Raw genomic sequence first — 21,819 nt, 5'->3', positions numbered from 1 at the left:
CTTGTCGCAACAAGCAATAAACTTTCTGAGAGTCTCGTGATATCTTGTTTACTCTGTAAATTGAGCAAGCACTTTCACATAATGTAGAATTGACGCCAATAACTATCAAGGATCCCAATAGCTACACACAATTTGAACTTCACTTAGCATTGATTCGTTCATTCGTCGACTTGCATATTTTTAGACTTGCAACTAATTTTACATAATGTGATACAAGAAGATGGGGACCACACACAACATGATCATGTTCCAAACCTGGTTTTTGTATCCAATTCGTTGGATATGGGTATCAAACACTCAAGAAAGATAGACTGAGAGAGAGGCCTCCATAATTGGCACGATTATGGTAATGTTGAGCATGTTGAGTGCAACCGGCTATGTGTTCTTTTTGCAACCAACATTGTGTACAATGACTTGCGCCTCTCCGAAAGTCCTAAACTTCTCAGTAATCCTCACATAATCGGAGTGTCGGTTGCTCCAAAAAGTGAGCTACATCAAAATGTGTAGCAACGTAAGTGGGTGATTTTGCTCGCAATGCATGAACGGACAACATTCAATCAGAATATTAAAAAGAAGAGAAGTTGGAGCTTATAGTGATCATATCCCTGGGGAACTTGCCATCTCCGACAATAATTTCACCCCTTTCCTTGTAAGAGGTCTCTAGTTTGATGACGGTCTCACTACTAGACTTACAAGATGCAGTTGGCTACCCTCTCCTTTGTTATTTAAGTCCTTCCACTTCTCTTTGTTTTGAGAAATAATTCCTTGGGGATATAGTTCAAGAACTACACTAAATGGTTCTATCCTCTGCACTCTGGTAGAGGGATTGATAGTGATTGTGTAATTTGCTGTGCCGCCATCATTCCTAGGATTTTTCAAGCATATGGAGAAGTTTGACACTCTAAACCAAGACCTATTCTATCAACAAGATCTACTTTTAGAAATTTAGGATAGTTCACATGAGAGAGCATGTAGATTTCATATTTACTGGGAACTTTTCCATCAGAAGTGTAGTTCTTGACCATCAAATTAATCTTCGACACTTTCAAAATGTTCACCATGGGTAATTCTTTGTCTAAGCATGGAGGGTACTCCTCGATTACTCTTCCTTCACATTAAAATCCCTAGGATTCTTATCATCAGATCATGGTGGATCAAACAACTTTCTTTTCAAAGAAGCATTGTTGTTTCCACACGTTTTCACAGGAGGGGGTGGTGGATAATTTAATAAGGATGCAACTCCACTCAAGGTAGAGGGGCTATCAACATGACTAGTTATGGGACAGGGTTCAATTGCAATGACATTGTTCTCTTTCCCTCTAGAACAATGGCATCTATTTTCAAGAAAGGATTTTTGGTTAAAACATTTTTGAAAAATCAAAGGAAAATAGGTTTCACATATATTACTTCATGACAACTATGCAAATTTGCTTATTGTATCTACCTAATCTCTTGCACATAAAAAACATGGGATATAGTGGCATTGCAGGTTTAATTTATAGTTTATTGTGACATTTCAACCTACTTTGTTTGCTCATTTTTAAGCTTTCATTAATTATCAATGTATAAACAAAAGCATTTGACTCGTTCGTTTGCTCACCTTTAAGTTTTCATTAATTATGAATCTATCAACAAAAGCATTCAACTCAAAAATAAAACTTGTTGGTGTTGGGGCTTGTTATTATCGTCCACCGTATGCACACAAGCTGAAAAATGCGGATGTAATATCAAAAGCTTTGGAAAGAAGTCCCGACTGCACATAAGAAGAAACTATTTGTGCAAGACCAAAACACTCATCTGACTACGCCGCAAGTGACCATTCGCACACATCTAACTACACTGCAAAGAAATTCTGACCAGAACACAGATGTGGCTACTCTCACCACTCCAAACCAATATCCAAAAGTCCACATACAAGTCAGCTATAGCAATTGACAAAGCCTGAAATGCAGTCGATCACAAGCATGCATGCAGCAATAGAAACCACAATGGTCACACAAATTCACGCGATGGTCACACAAATTTGCGCAACAGTCCATCACCTTTCGCCATGAATAATAACAATTCCTAACCCAAGGAAATATGATGCAAACACGTCATTGTCTAGATGGTCATCGCACGAAACAAGAGTTAACCCCAAACCAATTCATATGGCACTGGAATCGCAAGCTCCAATTTTGTATCAAATTGAGTGCCAAAGCTGCCCGAAGGCTAATTGAGTATTTCCAAAGGGCAAAAACAAAATAGATTTCTGTCGCTGAGCAGCCAGAAGCTGCGTGAAGTTCGTTTTTGAAGCTTTCTCACCCGATTCTTCACCGAATTGATCTCTGTCTGGCCAGGTCTCTTAGTTGGCTGCCCACTAAGCCTTCTAGCAACACCAAGGCTGTAATTTCAGCAAGTTTTGAGCACCATGCTTAGCCTACAGCCCAAAACGTGCGCCAATTCAAGTGAGAGACTTTGATCAACTTTCTTCACGAGCAGTCTCAAACTTTGGTCAAGGTAGTTTCAGGAGCTCAGCAATGGGATTCCAGAAGCTCAAGGCTAACGGGTAAGCGGATGAACGGGGCTGATCACCACTTATCAAGGAGAATCATCAAGCTGTTTGTCACATTGATAAGAGCTTGATGGGAGAGATGATAAGAGTATAAGCTATTATCAAATAAGCTATCATCTTTTGTTTTGTCTTATCAACCCACCACCCACTTTCGGACTGTATTTAAAGGTTCTAAAATCCCTTTATTCATCCTCCCACATAGCCTCGCCATGAAAGATGGAAAAAGTGACATGCCCGAGAGTCTGAAAGCTACAACTAGAAAAGGTTCAAAGGAGTTTCCGCAACAACTTTTTACCTCAATGATCATCATGTGGATTGAGATCGCGGAAATCGCTGAAGACAACCTACATTCAGGTCGATCACCACTCTAGAAGACTTTTCGACTAAATCACGAGCGAGATAAGTGGATATTTTATTGAGTATATTTGTTAGTTTTGTTTTGTTTTGAGAGCCAGCTTTGCTGTATGAGACACTTACACCCAGACATCTCATGGAGAACTCTTTCCCCCCACCTTATTTATTCGGTGCCACCTCAAGTGTGGACTCTCTGGACCAAACGTAACTCAGAGAGCGGAGAAGATACCAGGACACTGACGGACCCAGGAATACGAGACTTGCCTTCGGCCCCCACGCCTCCAGCTCCCCACGCTAAAACTCTCTGTGTTAGTCATTTTTCTTTGAGTTATAATGGCACAATACCTTCCACAATCACCATCAATCCAAGAACAGTTGCACGCATTGCGTCAAGAAAGGATACCAAGATTAGTGGGAGAAGTTGTTCTTTCCAAAATTTCAATGGGAAAAAGGACACATGCACTATACTGTCTTGGGTTAGAGAACACGATGACTATTTTCATGGAGAGACATTTTCAGAAAAGGACAAAATAAAGTGTGCAGTGAATCATTTGGTAGACAATACAACTCTTTGGTAGAACGTGGTAAAGAGTGGTAAGAGACATCCTGAAACATGGAGAGAGCTCAAGAAGCTTATCGAGAAAAAATTCTTAGAGACACAATTTAGGGCAAAAGTCAGACAACAATGGGATAACTTTAGCCAACTTGAGAAAGAGACTATATCTATACACACTGAGAGGTTCTGGCAAACACTTATACAGCTTCAGTAATTTTATAAAAAATTCTGAGAGAGTTTTTTATGAGAAGTGCAGCAGAAATGAATGGGGGAGAGAGCGAGAGAGCACGCCTCACACACACACACACACACAAGGAGAGAAAGGAGAGAGGCACAGGCAAACTGCAAGTGATCTCTGGAGAAAACCCTGCTACAACAAGGGGAAAACCTAGGAAACAACGGGCGGCTCGAGAGCTCAGAACACACAGCTCAACAACCAAGTGAAGGGAGCACTCGGGAGTGGATGAACTTCTCCGCTACCCTGCTCCTCGGGTGCACAACAGGGCTGGCTATGCTCCTCTGCCAGGCCCTCCCAGAGAAGCTGGTCTGTAGAGAAGTGCTGCTCCACCAGGTGATAATGAACAATGAGAATGGGGGGCCTATATATAGGCAGCCCCCCCTGCCTGGTTTGTTGGTCTAGAGGGTGGCCGACCCCCTGCTGAAGGGCCGACCTGCATGTGTGGGCTGATCCACTACTAGTGGCTGCTCATGGCCCTATAAGAAGGGCACACCCCCCCCAAAATAGGGGCTGTACCCAGCCAAGGTGGACTACCTGCAGGTTGGCCCACCCTCTGCTCTCCAGCCCCCACTTGGGGTGCCTATAAGGGCACATCCATGGCAGCCCCTCAGGGCAGATCTGGCCACACCTCTCCTGGGAACCTCCATGGCCACCGTGGCACTACATGGGCCTGCAAGAGGCAATGGATAGCAACACAAACCTACACTGATGAGGGCGGGCACACCCACAAACACAGGCCCTCTCTCTCTACGCTACCCTCACTCACGGGGCGGGCACAACCACAAGCAAGGCCCTCCCTCTCTAGGTGACATCAGGAGATGTTGACTTCCAACAAGTTCGTATCAAAACTTACCTAAAATCAGAGCAGAGATAAACATGTTCGATCCACATTCATTGAATTTTGCAATATCACTCGCAATAAACTGTGAAAGGAAAAATGGAATGCCTAAAGAGGGTGAGATTCAAAGGCCATTTGTACTATTTCTAAAGAAGGGTAAGAAGTTCAAGGGCAAGCCATACTCCCGTTTGCTTCTACAAATGTCAATAAAAAGCAGGGTGATCGCAACAAGTTAAACGTAGAAAAGGGTCCAATTAAGAAGACCATCACTTGCTACTGATGCCATAAGGTGGAATATTACTTTACTTCATAGATTTTGAAAGATACAAACTAAAATATACAATGATGCTTGAGAAAATATGAACAAATGATTAAGGGACCCTTATCCTTACTCTTTACTGCAATGAGATACAAGACCAAGGTATCTTATCAACGCAACACCTTTCAAACTTGATTTCAAACTGGAAAGGACTTGGATTATAGTCGGAGCTATGTACAAGACATAAAAATAAAGCTCAAGGCTGAGCAGTAATTCTATATACATAAACAGTGTCTTAAAAGATAGCCTAGCTAGGGTGCCCAAGGCTCCAAGGGATCTCCAATCCTAAGGGAAGATGCCAGCACAATTACCACTACTTCCACACATCAGTAACATTTGGCCAATGCTTTGAAAGAGAGATTCTGATTTTGCATAGCTGTGTGCTTCTAGTCCTCTGGTGCAACTTCAAAAGCTATGCAGAATACAATGTAAATATGCTACAGATTTGCCTCAAAATTTGAGTGTCATTGTTCGGAGAAGTTGCATTCTACAAGGAAGAGTACAAGATTTCCTAGGGAGATGTGTTGTTAAAGGACTGTAGAACAAGCTTGTACTGTAGAGAGGGGCTGCTGCACAAGGACTGTTGCGGAAGGGGCTGTTCCAAGAGAGATTGTTGTAGAGACACCGCTGCTGCTGCAGGAGGAGAAGAAGTAGTTGCTGCTGCTGGAGTTGCTGCAGAAGGGGCTGGTTCATAGAGAGATGTCTCAACTTGTGGTACACTAATGCCCGTAATCCCTAACTGAACAGTAGGAAAACATATGCATTCTTTTCACAAACATCCTAAATTTAAAGATCTTGAAATTTCCAATTTTTAAGATATGGAATAAATGAATTACCAAGCAAGCGGATATGTGTTTTGTGAAGAGAAGTGACAGTTGGTGTCGCTGCCATTAAAGAGCTGTCCTAGGCATTGAGTTTGCTGTCTCTCTTGAGAGCTGCCCTTTTGCATGTTGCTGCCTAGGAACTGTTCAGTCTTCATGCTGCATTATAATTAGTCTTGATGCTCAGTTATGACCAGCCTTCATGCTCAGATTTGCTCAGTCCTGTGCTCTCATTTCACAGCCAACTTACAGCTTCTGATAGTCCCAATTCAAGTGAGCAAGGATAGTTTAGTTGCAGCCAGCTCAAGTGTATTTTGAGCAGTCCACTCAGCTCCTACATCAGGGAACTAGTCTTTTCTTGCATGCAGTTTTTGCTAAGTCTCTTAATTTGTGTAGAATACTGGTAATAAACAGTAATATGGAATTAATGTTACAGAAGTTTGGAAACAGAGATCTACAGTAGGCCTCTTCCCTCAGGACTAGAGGGAGTTGTTAAATCCCACTTCAGGGTGAGTATATTGTGTATTTTGGTTTCAAATCTTTATTCTAATTATGTTGGCCTAAGTGTTTTTAGACAAAAAGCACCACGTATTGGAGATGGCAAACTCTCAAAGGGTTCAAAGTACCAAGGAAGGATGGTGGAGTCCGGCAAAGTACAGTCATCCAAGGTCTTGAGGAATAATTGCCATTGGTAGGGGCGATCCCATGACTGAGGATGACCATGATAATGCTCCAAATTATTGTTGTTTTCGTTAACAGATCTGTGGAGAAGTTGAAATGAATAAATAATAAAAAAGATGAGAATGAGGGGATAGGACCCCCATATCATAGTTACCAGGAATGGCGTTCCGAAATATTACAGCTTCCACTCAGGTATTTCCTTTGACACAGCCACATGGGGGCACAATATGAAAGGAAATAAATTACAGCTGTTGAATTCAAATCCTAGACTACCGGCATGAAAATATCTCACTGTCCACCAAGTATTCCAAAGAGACCATCTCTAGCTTCCATATGCTCATCAGTCCTCACAACAATCCTAAGCAAGAACCATCATATCTGCATCTATAGCTTGACAAGTATTGGGCAACTGTCTCCTAGTCGCCTACCATACAGCACTGGCATGTACCATCTCTCTGCATTTGCTCTAACCATGGACCTATGGGAAGGCCACCATGAGCCACTAGCCACACGAAATATGAAATCTTCTACGGCCAAAGGCTGATCGATAATCAAAACCAAAACCTGATGTGTACACGTGCAACAACTGCTGCTCCAAATAATGTCTCCTGAGGGACCAAGGGGAGTTAGCTACCTATAGACATCTGCCAATGTGGGTGGTGTACAAGAAGAAGATCATAGCACTGTCCTCTCGAATTACCCTTTCTAGGCATGCTAAAACCACTGGCAAAGCCAACAAGAGGGCGGTAATAGACAACTAACCAGCCAACAAGAGGCCTCAAAGCCAACAAGAGGACGGTAATAGACAACTAACCAGCCAATGCTTTCACATTAATAATATTCAGCAAATACTTCAAATACAAATTGGGAGCTAAAGCTAAAGAACAAGGACACAGATTGGCCCCAAACCCTTGGCGCCCCTGTCGGTATTTCTTTATTACTAGGAAGACCCTAAAAAGGATTACACAGTAATCACGAATCACAAATCCTATTGCATTCAGAACACTGCACATTCTATTAGGCATCAATGCCCCTTTCCCTTAGCCCTGTTGGGCTCTACCTTTATCTGGCATACAATAAGCATCGAAATCTGTCCCAGGCACTCGCATAAAAACCCAGAACCGTTACTAGCAATCCATTCTAGATCACAGAGTTCCCTTGCCTGCCAACAAATGCCCATGGGACTGCTGATGTGCTCAAAGTCCCAAATGAAAGCATAAAAGATTAACCGACAACTACGCTCATACACGAGCTATGGCATTCCGATTGGAGAGCATCTTCTCCAATCTGCCATGATGGCAACAGTCCATACAAGCAAAGACAGCCTGCTACTACAGCAATCTGTACAGATCTGGGCATCCGTACAGCTCCTATTTAAGCCTAAGCACCTGTACAACCGTACGATTCCTGCACAGTGCAATCTGTACAGTCTGTGCTCAACCTTAGCACCCACACAACCATACAGTATCTGAGATCCGTACACAGGCTTGCAACTCCGTACACAACTGTCTGTACAGCAGCTCTGTACATAGTAGTTCAGTACTCAGTCTCACGATCCTTACCACCGTACTACAACGTGTAACGGAATTTGCTGGTACGCAGCCGAAGAACTAACCATACCTCCTATGGAATCCATTGTTTTCTCTTATTTCATCAACCAGCCCCATCGTGATTTCTAACTTGATTCTCCTGGGTCCTTCCAAAGGAAACCTTGCCAAATGCATCCAAGCCTTGGGGAATGCCATGTGGTATCCCCTTCTCATTTGCCCCCATTGCCCCCTCTAGTGGAGCAATTTTTAGGACCCAACCAATGGCCCAACTTGAATTCTAAGGGTCCTTTGCCCCCTCTTTGGACCAACCCACAAACTCGCCCCCAAAGCACTAATCCCTAGGGTCCTACTCACATGCAAGTTCAAAAACTCACGCCCTCATGAGTCATGACATACCCCTCTCTTGAAACACGGCAAGGGACCTCGATTCCCTCTGGATGTTACAATGATATGCAATAACTGAAATACATGTGAATATGCCATCATAGAAGCATGTAATACAAACCGACATAGCATATATGATTATTGAGAGCCTAGTACACTGATCGTAGAAGTCCCAAGGCAGATATATTGTCAGCAAACAGTACCTCGGGTGAAATACAATGTCACCAAGCGACCTCTAGATATCTGAGCCTGTCTATATCGAAGCAACGGAGGCACTACCCTCTCTTGAGCAGCAGGCAATGCTCCAGACCTACGCTAGCCTAAGCCTGAAGAAGCCACAACAAAGTTGGCTCAAGCTAAAAAGCTTCCAGGTAGAGTTGTAACAGTTGAGCTGTATCTACCAGATCATCCTCTTCCAGCGACTTTGGATCAATGGTGAATAATTCCCCAAAATTTCACCAAGTAGCGATGGGAAACACTACCTCTTACCTTCCTTTCCTTATATGCCAAAATCACCTCTAGAACTAGGATCTCATCCAACTCCTCAACCTCTGGATGCATCTCAAAAGGCATATTCTCTAGCACATCCCCCTGGAAAGGCTTAAGGAGACTCGCATAGAAAGCACTTGAATCCTCTAATGATCTGGTAGCTTGAACCTGTAAGCTACATCATTGATCTTCTCTGAAATTTGAAAAGGCCCATAGTGTCTCATACTCAGCTTGGGGAACAAGCAGTCTTTACCCCTCTTATTTTTCAGCCTTGCCTTTTCAAAACGCAAAAGAGCCCAATCACTTTCTTTAAACACTAGCAGATGGCAATGACAATCAATTTCTTTCTGTTGCTTAGCCTGAGTCTTCTGGAGAGCTTGCTTCACCTTCTGATATGCCACATCCATGCTCTCAACGTACTTATCAGCCTCAAATATCTTATCCTTAGTATGCAAGATAGATGAGACTTTCCTTTCTCCTTCCACTATATCAAGTGGAGCTTTCTCGGTTGAAGTATGCACAATATTATTATAAGCAAACTCCACTGAGGGCAAATACTACTCCCATTGTGTCTTGTGCTCAAACTCATATCATTTCAGCAAGTAAAGTAAAGTGGAATTAGCTTCTTCGGACTGCCCATCTGTCTGAGTATGAAAAGAAGATGAAGACTTCAAAGTAGTGTCCATATTCTCAAAGTCCCCTCTCCAAAACAGATTCGTCATGCGCAGATCTCTTTACTAACGATAGACTGAGGCATCCCATGATAGTTAAAATGTTCTGCATAATTAATCTTGCCATGTTATCCACTGTAATTTTCTTCCTCAATGGAATGAAATGTGCTTGCTTGTTGAACCGGAAGATAATAGTCCAAAGACCATCATTTCCCATAGGTGTCCTAGGAAGATCAAATATAAAATCCACGGCAATGCTCTCCATCGTCTAGTTGGAATTGGCAATGGCTGCAACAATCCAGGTGTCTTCTATCGGTCAAACTTTACGTTATGACCGATGATGCATGTTCTAATAAAAGCATCCACATCCAGTCTCAAAGCTCACCAATAGAAAAAGTGCTCCACTGCATTCATCGTGGCATCAATGCCTCTATGCCCTGCATACAGTGGAGCATGACTTTCTATCATAACCTTTGATCTCAACTGCTTTGTGACACAAAGGCGACCATGCATCATAAAAAAGCCATCTCTGAGAGTATAATGCTCATGACGATGACTATCAGACAGCTACATAAATCCTTGAGAAATCCTCATCTTGAGCATACTGGTCCTTCATTCCATCCAACCCACTGTGGTAGTCAATGGTTACTGCAGAAACCTGTGGTTTCCTTGATAATGCATTAGCCGCTACATTCTTTTTACCCTCTACATGCACTATCTGGACGTGAAAAATTGATAAGGAATTGGACCAATGCATATGCTTCTCAGATAACTTTGTCTGAGTGGGAAACATCTCAAAATCTGATCATCTGTCTGCACTGTGAAATCAGACCCAAGTAAATAGTGCTTCCATGTAGGAAGGGCATGAATTACAGCCAGCAATTCCTTCTCATAGATTCCCAAACGTCTTTCATCATCTTGCAAAATCCTTCTCTCATAGGCCACCACCCATCCATCCCGCATAATGACGGCTCCAAGGCCATTCTTTCCACATGCATCTGCTTGGACAGTAAAAGCATGAAGATCTGGCAAGATCAATACTGAATCCAAAGTAAGCTTTTCCTTTAGCATCTCAAATGCTGCAATTTGATTTTCAGTCGATATAAAAGATGCTCTCTTCTTTTGCATTGCATAGAAGTGAAGCAATTTCAGCAAAGTGGTGTATGAACCACCTGTAGTACGAGCATAAGCCCAAAAGCTTCGTACTTCATGCAAGTTTTTCAACTGTGGCCAATAACGGATTGCTTCCATCTTAGTAGGGTCCATGCGCACTCCATCTTTGGAGATAATGTGTCCGAAAAAGTGAATCTCAAGCATAAAGAATTCACTCTTCTTTGCATTTATGACCAGCCTGTGTTTGCTGAGTTCATGATTAAGGGACCCTTATCCTTACTCTTTATTGCAATGAGATACAAGGCCAAGGTATCTTATCAACACCTTTCAAACTTGATTTCAAACTGGAAAGGATTTAGATTATAGTCGGAGCTACGTACAACATGAAAATAAAGCTCAAGGCTGAGCAGTAATTCTATATACATAAACAGTGTCTTAAAAGATACCCTAGCTAGGGTGCAAGGGCTCTCCAATCCTAAGGGAAGATGCCGGCACAATTACCACTACTTCCACACATCAGTAACACTTGGCCAATGCTTTGAGAGAGATTCTGATTTTTTCATAGCTGTGTGCTTCTAGTCCTCTGGTGCAACTTCAAAAGCTATGCAGAATACAATCTAAATATGCTACAGATTTGTCTCGAAATTTGAGTGTTATTGTTCGGAGGAAGTTGCATTCTATGAGGGAAAGTACAAGATTTCCTAGGGAGATGTGTTGTTGTAGGACTGTGGAACAAGCTTGTACTGTAGAGAGGGGCTGCTGCACAAGGACTGTTGCAGAAGGGGCTGTTCCAAGAGAGATTTTTGTAGAGACACACTGCTGCTGCAGGAGGAGCCGTTGCAGAAGGGCTGCTGTAGAAGGAGCAGAAGGGGTTGGTGCTGCTGTAGGAGTTGCTGCAGAAGGGGCTGGTGCAGAGGGAGCAAAAGGGGCTGCTGCTAGAGAGGGAGCAAAAGGGGCTGTTATTGCTGCAGAAGCTGCTGCAGGACTGCGTGGGAAGGAGCTGTAGAGGCAGGAGGATGGAGAGCATGAACCAGCAAGGGGGTTGAGAAAGTGTTTCAATGAAGGGAGGGAAGGCCTTTTTTTTTTGGGTTTTGGGGGGGGGGGAGGGAGTTGCACTTCAAACGTGGGAATTGGTGCCCATTTTGGCATAGAGGGCTGGCTCCCTTGTAAATTGGTGGGCTGCATGGGGACTGGAGTTCCTGCAATGGCAAGCGGTGCCATGGTTCATGCATGGCCCTCCATATGACCCCACTGGCTGCCATGTGCCCTGTGCCACCTCATGTGCTTCCATATGTCCCATGCCACATGGCATGGCTGCCACATCAGCATGCCACTTCAGATTGGGTGATCAATACTACTATGATTTTACTTCTGTTCACCCTCTGGTTTCTGGAAGTTAGCCCTATTCAAAGGTCTAGGGTTAGTTTGAATGTGGTTAGTCTTCTCACATAACCTATTAGGCCTATTTGTTTGTCTTGTCTTGTCTTGTATCTCTTCAACTCTTTCATGTTCATGGGTCCACACCCAAGGCTTCTGCAAAAATTCTCTTTAATAGTTGCTAAGTTGGTATAATTCTATGCATTGGATTTGGTCCCACGTTTGGGTATATGGGTGGGGTATGGTATTTACGTTTCTCATATAGAGATCTGTCTCAACTTGTGGGACACTAATGCCCGTAACAAAAATCCTAAATTTAAAGATCCTGCAATTTCCAAAATCTAAGATATGGAATAAATGAATTACCAAGCAAGCGGATATGTGTTTTGTGAAGAGAAGTGACAGTTGGAGTTGCTGCCATTAAAGAGCTGTCCTAGGCATTGAGCTTGCTGTCTTTCTTGAGAGCTGCCCTTTTGCATGTTGCTGCCCAGGAACTGTCCAGTCTTCATGCTCCATTATGATGAGTCTTGATGCTCAGTTATGACCAGCCTTCATGCTCAATTGTGACCAGCCTTCATGCTCAGTTTTGCTCAGTCCTAGACTCTCATTTCACGGCCAACTTACAGCTTCTGACAGTCCCAATTCCAGTGAGCAAGGATAGTTTAGTTGCAGCCAGCTCAAGTGTATTTGAGCAGTCCACTCAGCTCCTACATCAGGGAACTAGTCTTTTCTTGCATGCAGTTTTTGCTAAGTCTCTTAATTTGCGTGGAATACTGGTAATAAACAGTAATATGGAATTAATGTTACAGAAGTTTGGAAACAGGGATCTACGGCAGGCCTCTTCCCTCAGGACTAGAGGGAGTTGTTTAATCCCATGTCAGGGTGACTATGTTGTGTAGTTTGGTTTGTTCGGCCCAACACTTGGACCAAAATCTAACTGACACACCCACATATACTTGAGCATCCTGAGCATCCATTTTTACAAAGTCTTCGTAGTAAGTTTCTGTCGGCACTCTGGAGGTGAAGGTTAGACTCAGCCATGATGAAGGCTAGCACTAAAGGAGAAGGCTAATGCAAAGGTAGTCCAAAATCTCTTCATTCAAGCTACAACTGCTTGTGAAGTCTAAACATTTTCATTTTAGTCTCTCCCCAACGAGCATCTAAATCTAAATCTAGCTGATAGGGCAACGCACCATTTAAGATAGAAATAATTATCACAATACCAGTAGGCCGCAACTTGGACGAAAACTTCACAAGGTGAAATTTGCATGTCCGCTAATACGGCAGAAGCATATACCTAGATGAATCCAGGAACATTCCAAAACTCATCCACTAAAAACACAACATAGTGCAGTTTCAATCTCATGATAGTCACTCCCAAGGTTGAAAACCATAAACTCCATCATGCATAGCAGGGACTACCTACTATGACATCCCCACTGACGTCATCAGCGCCCAACAGTGGGTGTAGACCATAGTATAAAAATATGCTCTCACACATACAAATCCACACACCCACACATACTTGAGCATCCTGAGCATCCATTTATACAAAGTCTTCGTACTAAGTTTCTGTCGGCACTCCGGAGGTGAAGGGCAGACTCAGCCATGATGAAGGCTAGCACTAAAGGAGAAGGTTAATCAAAAGGTAGTCCAAAATCTCTTCATTCAAGCTACAACTGCTTGTGAAGTCTAAACATTTTCATTTTAGTCTCTTCCCAACGAGCATCTACATCTAAATCGGGCAACACACCATTTAAGATAGAAAGAATTATCACAATACCAGGAGGCCGCAACTTGGACGAAAAAATCACAAGGTGAAATTTGCATGTCCGCTAATATGGCAGAAGCATATATCTAGATGAATCCAGGAACATTCCCAAACTCATCCTCTAAAAACACAACATAGTGCAGTTTCAATCTCATGATAGTCACTCACAACGTTGAAAACCATAAACTCCATCATGCATAGCGGGGACTAGCTACTATGACATCCCCATTGATATCATCAGCTCCCAACATTGGGTGTAGACCATAGTATAAAAATATGCTCACACATACAAATCCACACACCCACACATACTTGAGCATCCATTTATACAAAGTCTTCGTATTGAGTTTCTGTGGGCACTCCGGAGGTGAAGGGCAGACTCAGCCATGATGAGGGCTAGCACTAAAGGAGAAGTCTAATCAAAAGGTAGTCCAAAATCTCTTCATTCAAGCTACAACTGCTTGTGAAGTCTAAACAATTTCATTTTAGTCTCTTTCCAACGAGCATCTAAATCTAACTCAGCTGATAGGGCAACGCACCATTTAAGATAGAAAGAATTATCACAATACCAGCAGGCCGCAACTTGGACGAAAACCTCACAATGTGAAATTTGCATGTCCGCTAATACGGTAGAAGCATATACCTAGATGAATCCAGGAACATTCCCAAACTCATCCTCTAAAAACACAACATAGTGCAGTTTCAGTCTCATGATAGTCACTCACAAGGTTTAAAACCATAAACTCCATCATGCATAGCAGGGACTAGCTACTATGAAATCCCCACTGACGTCATCAGCGCCCAACAGTGGGTGTAGACCATAGTATAAAAATATGCTCTCACACATACAAATCCACACACCGACACATACTTCAGCATCCTGAGCATCCATTTATACAATGTCTTCGTACTAAGTATCTTTCGGCACTCCGGAGGTTAAGGGCAGACTCAGCCATGATGAAGGCTAGCACTAAAGGAGAAGGCTAATCAAAAGGTAGTCCAAAATCTCTTCATTCAAGCTACAACTGCTTGTGAAGTCTAAACATTTTCATTTTAGTCTCTCCCCAACGAACATCTACATCTAAATCTAGCTGATCAGGCAACACACCATTTAAGATAGAAAGAATTATCACAATAGCAGGAGGCCGCAACTTGGACGAAAAAATCACAAGGTGAAATTTGCATGTCCGCTAATATGGCAGAAGCATATATCTAGATGAATCCAGGAACATTCCCAAACTCATCCTCTAAAAACAGAACATAGTGCAGTTTTAATCTCATGATAGTCACTCACAACGTTGAAAACCATAAACTCCATCATGCATAGCGGGGACTACCTACTATGACACCCCTATTGATATCATCAGCTCCCAACATTGGGTGTAGACCATAGTATAAAAATATGCTCTCACACATACAAATCCACACACCCACACATACTTGAGCATCCATTTATACAAAGTCTTCGTATTGAGTTTCTGTGGGCACTCCGGAGGTGAAGGGCAGACTCAGCCATGATGAGGGCTAGCACTAAAGGAGAAGTCTAATCAAAAGGTAGTCCAAAATCTCTTCATTCAAGCTACAACTACTTGTGAAGTCTAAACAATTTCATTTTAGTTTCTTCCCAACGAGCATCTAAATCTAACTCAACTGATAGGGCAATGCACCATTTAAGATAGAAAGAATTATCACAATACCAGCAGGCCGCAACTTGGACGAAAACCTCACAATGTGAAATTTGCATGTCCGCTAAGACGGCAGAAGCATATACCTAGAAGAATCCAGGAACATTCCCAAACTCATCCTCTAAAAACACAACATAGTGCAGTTTCAGTCTCATGATAGTCACTCACAAGGTTTAAAACCATAAACTCCATCGTGCATAGCAGGGACTAGCTACTATGAAATCCCCACTGACGTCATCAGCGCCCAACAGTGGGTGTAGACCATAGTATAAAAATATGCTCTCACACATACAAATCCACACACCGACACATACTTGAGCATCCATTTATACAATGTCTTCGTACTAAGTATCTTTCGGCACTCCGGAGGTTAAGGGCAGACTCAGCCATGATGAAGGCTAGCACTAAAGGAGAAGGCTAATCAAAAGGTAGTCCAAAATCTCTTCATTCAAGCTACAACTGCTTGTGAAGTCTAAACATTTTCATTTTAGTCTCTCCCCAACGAGCATCTAAATCTAAATCTAGCTGATAGGGCAATGCACCATTTAAGATAGAAAGAATTATCACAATAGCAGCATGCCGCAACTTGGACGAAAACTTCATAAGGTGAAATTTGCATGTCCGCTAATACGGCAGAAGCATATACCTAGATGAATCCAGGAACATTCCAAAACTCATCCTCTAAAAACACAACATAGTGCAGTTTTAATCTCATGATAGTCACTCACAAGATTACTCAGCCATGATGAAGGCTAGCACTAAAGGATAAGGCTAATCAAAATAGTATAAAGGACAAGGGTGTAGACCACAGTATAAAAATATGCTCTCACACATACAAATCCACACACCCACACATACTTGAGCATCCTGAGCATCCATTTCTACAAAGTCTTCGTACTAAGTCTCTGTCGGCACTCCGGAGGTGAAGGGCAGACTCAGCCATGATGAAGGCTAGCACTAAAGGAGGCTAATCAAAAGGTAGTCCAAAATCTATTCATTCAAGCTACAACTGCTTAAAAAGTCTAAACATTTTCATTTTAGTCTCTCGCCAACGAGCATCTAAATCTAAATCTAAATCTAGCTCATAGGGCAACACACCATTTAAGATAGAAAGAATTATCACAATACCAGCAGGCCGCAACTTGGATGAAAACTTCATAAGGTGAAATTTGCATGTCCGCTAATACGACAGAAGCATATACCTAGATGAATCCAGGAACATTCCCAAACTCATCCTCTAAAAACACAACATAGTGTAGTTTCAATCTCCTGATAGTCACTCACAAGGTTGAAAACCCTAAACTCCATCATGCATAGGAGGGACTAGCTACTATGACATCCCCACTGACGTCATCAGTGCCCAATAGTGGGTGTAGTAGAAAAGAAAAAAAATATGCTCTCACACATACAAATCCACACACCCACACATACTTGAGCATCCTGAGCATCCATTTATACAAAGTCTTCATACTAAGTTTCTGTCGGCACTCCGGAGGTGAAGGGCAGACTCAGCCATGATGAAGGCTAGCACTAAAGGAGATGGCTAATCAAAAGGTAGTCCAAAATCTCTTCATTCAAGCTACAACTTCTTGTGATGTCTAAACATTTTCATTTTAGTCTCTCTACAACGAGCATCTAAATTTAAATCTAGCTGATAGGGCAACACACCATTTAAGATAGAAAGAATTATCACAATACCAGTAGGCCGCAACTTGGACGAAAACTTCACAAGATGAAATTTTTATGTCCGCTAATACGATAGAAGCATATACCTAGATGAATCTAGGAACATTCCCAAACTCATCCTCTAAAAACACAACATAGTGCAGTTTCAATCTCATGATAGTCACTCACAAGGTTGAAAACCATAAACTCCATCATGCATAGCAGGGACTAGCTACTATTACATCCCGACTGACGTCATCAGCGCCGAATAGTGGGTGTAGACCATAGTATAAAAATATGCTCTCACACATACAAATCCACACACCCACACATACTTGAGCCTCCTGAGCATCCATTTATACAAAGTCTTCGTACTAAGTTTCTGTCGACACTCTGGAGGTGAAGGGCAGACTCAGCCATGATGAAGGCTAGCACTAAAGGAGAAGGCTAATCAAAAGGTAGTCCAAAATCTATTCATTCAAGCTACAACTGCTTGTGAAGTCTAAACATTTTCATTTTAATCTCTCCCCAACGAGCATCTACATCTAAATCTAGCTGATCGGGCAACACACCATTTAAGATAGAAAGAATTATCACAATACCAGGAGGCCGCAACTTGGATGAAAAAATCACAAGGTGAAATTTGCATGTCCGATAATATGGAAGAAGCATTCCAAAACTCATCCTCTAAAAACACAACATAGTGCAGTTTCAATCTCATGATAGTCACTCACAACGTTGAAAACCATAAACTCCATCATGCATAGCGGGGACTAGCTACTATGACACCCCTATTGATATCATCAGCTCCCAACATTGGGTGTAGACCATAGTATAAAAATATGCTCTCACACATACAAATCCACACACCCACACATACTTGAGCATCCATTTATACAAAGTCTTCGTATTGAGTTTCTGTGGGCACTCCGGAGGTGAAGGGCAGACTCAGCCATGATGAGGGCTAGCACTAAAGGAGAAGTCTAATCAAAAGGTAGTCCCTAAATCTCTTCATTCAAGCTACAACTGCTTGTGAAGTTTAAACAATTTCATTTTAGTCTCTTCCCAACGAGCATCTAAATCTAACTCAGCTGATAGGGCAACACACCATTTAAGATAGAAAGAATTATCACAATACCAGCAGGCCGCAACTTGGACGAAAACCTCACAATGTGAAATTTGCATGTCCGCTAAGACGGCAGAAGCATATACCTAGATGAATCCAGGAACATTCCCAAACTCATCCTCTAAAAACCCAACATAGTGCAGTTTCAGTCTCATGATAGTCACTCACAAGATTTAAAACCATAAACTCCATCATGCATAGCAGGGACTAGCTACTATGAAATCCCCACTAACGTCATCAGCGCCCAACAGTGGGTGTAGACCATAGTACAAAAATATGCTCTCACACATACAAATCCACACACCGACACATACTTGAGCATCCTGAGCATCCATTTATACAATGTCTTCATACTAAGTATCTTTCGGCACTCCGGAGGTTAAGGGCAGACTCAGCCATGATGAAGGCTAGCACTAAAGGAGAAGGCTAATCAAAAGGTAGTGCAAAATCTATTCATTCAAGCTACAACTGCTTGTGAAGTCTAAACATTTTCATTTTAGTCTCTCCCCAAGGAGCATCTAAATCTAAATCTAGCTGATAGGGCAATGCACCATTTAAGATAGAAAGAATTATCACAATACCAGCATGCCGCAACTTGGACGAAAACTTCACAAGGTGAAATTTGCATGTCCGCTAATACGGCAGAAGCATTTACCTAGATGAATCTAGGAACATTCCAAAACTCATCCTCTAAAAACACAACATAGTGCAGTTTTAATCTCATGATAGTCACTCACAAGGTTACTCAGCCATGATGAAGGCTAGCACTAAAGGATAAGGCTAATCAAAATAGTATAAAGGACAAGGGTGTAGACCATAGTATAAAAATATGCTCTCACACATACAAATCCACACACCCACACATACTTGAGCATCCTGAGCATCCATTTATACAAAGTCTTCGTACTAAGTCTCTGTCAGCACTCCGGAGGTGAAGGGCAGACTCAGCCATGATGAAGGCTAGCACTAAAGGAGGCTAATCAAAAGGTAGTCCAAAATCTATTCATTCAAGCTACAACTGCTTTTGTGAAGTCTAAACATTTTCATTTTAGTCTCTCCCCAACGAGCATCTAAATCTAAATCTAGCGGATAGGGCAACACACCATTTAAGATAGAAAGAATTATCACAATACCAGTAGGCCGCAACTTGGACGAAAACTTCACAAGGTGAAATTTGCATGTCCGCTAATACGGCAGAAGCATATACCTAGATGAATCCAGGAACATTCCCAAACTCATCCTCTAAAAACACAACATAGTGTAGTTTCAATCTCCTGATAGTCACTCACAAGGTTGAAAACCCTAAACTCCATCATGCATAGGAGGGACTAGCTACTATGACATCCCCACTGACGTCATCAATGCCCAATAGTGGGTGTAGACCATAGTATAAAAATATGCTCTCACACATACAAATCCACACACCCACACATACTTGAGCATCCTGAGCATCCATTTATACAAAGTCTTCATACTAAGTTTCTGTCGGCACTCCGGAGGTGAAGGGCAGACTCAGCCATGATGAAGGCTAGCACTAAAGGAGATGGCTAATCAAAAGGTAGTCCAAAATCTATTCATTCAAGCTACAACTTCTTGTGATGTCTAAACATTTTCATTTTAGTCTCTCCCCAACGAGCGTCTAAATCTAAATCTAGCTGATAGGGCAACACACCATTTAAGATAGAAAGAATTATCACAATACCAGCAGGCCGCAACTTGGACGAAAACTTCACAAGATGAAATTTGCATGTCCGCTAATACGATAGAAGCATATACATAGATGAATCCAGGAACATTACCAAACTCATCCTCTAAAAACACAACATAGTGCAGTTTCAATCTCATGACAGTCACTCACAAGGTTGAAAACCATAAACTCCATCATGCATAGCAGGGACTACCTACAATGACATCCCCACTGACGTCATCAGCGCCCAACAGTGGGTGTAGACCATAGTATAAAAATATGCTCTCACACATACAAATCCACACACCCACACATACTTGAGCATCCTGAGCATCCATTTATACAAAGTCTTCGTACTAAGTTTCTGTCGGCACTACGGAGGTGAAGGGCAGACTCAGCCATGATGAAGGCTAGTACTAAAGGAGAAGGTTAATCAAAAGGTAGTCCAAAATCTCTTCATTCAAGCTACAACTGCTTGTGAAGTCTAAACATTTTCATTTTAGTCTCTCCCTAACGAGCATCTAAATCTAAATCTAGCTGATAGGGCAACACACCATTAAAGATAGAAAGAATTATCACAATACCAACAGGCCGCAACTTGGACGAAAAAATCACAAGGTGAAATTTGCATGTCCGCTAATACGGCAGAAGCATATACCTAGATGAATCCAGGAACATTCCCAAACTCATCCTCTAAAAACACAACATAGTGTAGTTTCAATCTCATGATAATCACTCACAAGGTTGAAAACCCTAAACTCCATCATGCATAGGAGGGACTAGCTACTATGACATCCCCACTGACGTCATTAGTGCCCAACAGTGGGTGTAGACCATAGTATAAAAATATGCTCTCACACATACAAATCCACACACCCACACATACTTGAGCATCCTGAGCATCCATTTATACAAAGTCTTCGTACTAAGTTTCTGTCGGCATTCCGGAGGTGAAGTGCAGACTCAGCCATGATGAAGGCTAGCACTAAAGGAGAAGGCTAATCAAAAGGTAGTCCAAAATCTCTTCATTCAAGCTACAACTTCTTGTGATGTCTAAACATTTTCATTTTAGTCTCTCCCCAACGAGCATCTAAATCTAAATCTAGCTGATAGGGCAACACACCATTTAAGATAGAAAGAATTATCACAATAACAGTAGGCCGCAACTTGGACGAAAACTTCACAAGATGAAATTTGCATGTCCGCTAATAAGATAGAAGCATATACCTAGATGAATCTAGGAACATTCCCAAACTCATCCTCTAAAAACACAACATAGTGCAGTTTCAATCTCATGATAGTCACTCCCAAGGTTGAAAACCATAAACTCCATCATGCATAGCAGGGACTACCTACAATGACATCCCCACTGACGTCATCAGCGCCCAACAGTGGGTGTAGACCATAGTATAAAAATATGCTCTCACACATACAAATCCACACACCCACACATACTTGAGCATCCTGAGCATCCATTTATACAAAGTCTTCGTACTAAGTTTCTGTCGGCACTACGGAGGTGAAGGGCAGACTCAGCCATGATGAAGGCTAGTACTAAAGGAGAAGGTTAATCAAAAGGTAGTCCAAAATCTCTTCATTCAAGCTACAACTGCTTGTGAAGTCTAAACATTTTCATTTTAGTCTCTCCCCAACGAGCATCTACATCTAAATCTAGCTGATCCGGCACTACACCATTTAAGATAGAAAGAATTACCACAATACCAGCAGGCCGCAACTTGGACGAAAAAATCACAAGGTGAAATTTGCATGTCCGCTAATATGGCAGAAGCATATATCTAGATGAATCCAGGAACATTCCCAAACTCATCCTCTAAAAACACAACATAGTGCAGTTTCAATCTCATGATAGTCACTCACAAGGTTTAAAACCATAAACTCCATCATGCAGAGCAGGGACTAGCTACTATGACATACCCATT

The 21,819-nt window shown here is 42.1% G+C and overlaps 1 protein-coding gene across 1 annotated transcript in view; it reads left to right on the top strand.

Annotated features, from left to right (window-relative positions):
- LOC147885583 (disease resistance protein RUN1-like) overlaps positions 1–11,574 on the top strand; it is an 80,347-nt gene extending 68,773 nt beyond the window's left edge. Inside the window, exon 4 of the mRNA XM_087396153.1 lies at positions 11,201–11,574. Coding sequence (XP_087252279.1) covers positions 11,201–11,574 — 374 coding nt within the window. The remainder of the gene's footprint in view (positions 1–11,200) is intronic.
- The last annotated feature ends 10,245 nt before the right edge of the window (positions 11,575–21,819 follow it).

This window comes from Dipteris shenzhenensis, chromosome 25 (genome assembly GCF_047967505.1).
Source record: "Dipteris shenzhenensis isolate YYH24624 ecotype China chromosome 25, Dip_SZ_1.0, whole genome shotgun sequence".
Classification (NCBI taxonomy): domain Eukaryota; kingdom Viridiplantae; phylum Streptophyta; class Polypodiopsida; order Gleicheniales; family Dipteridaceae; genus Dipteris; species Dipteris shenzhenensis.
The sequence above is the reverse complement of the archived record's forward strand: the minus strand, read 5'-3'. Positions and strand labels throughout refer to the sequence as shown.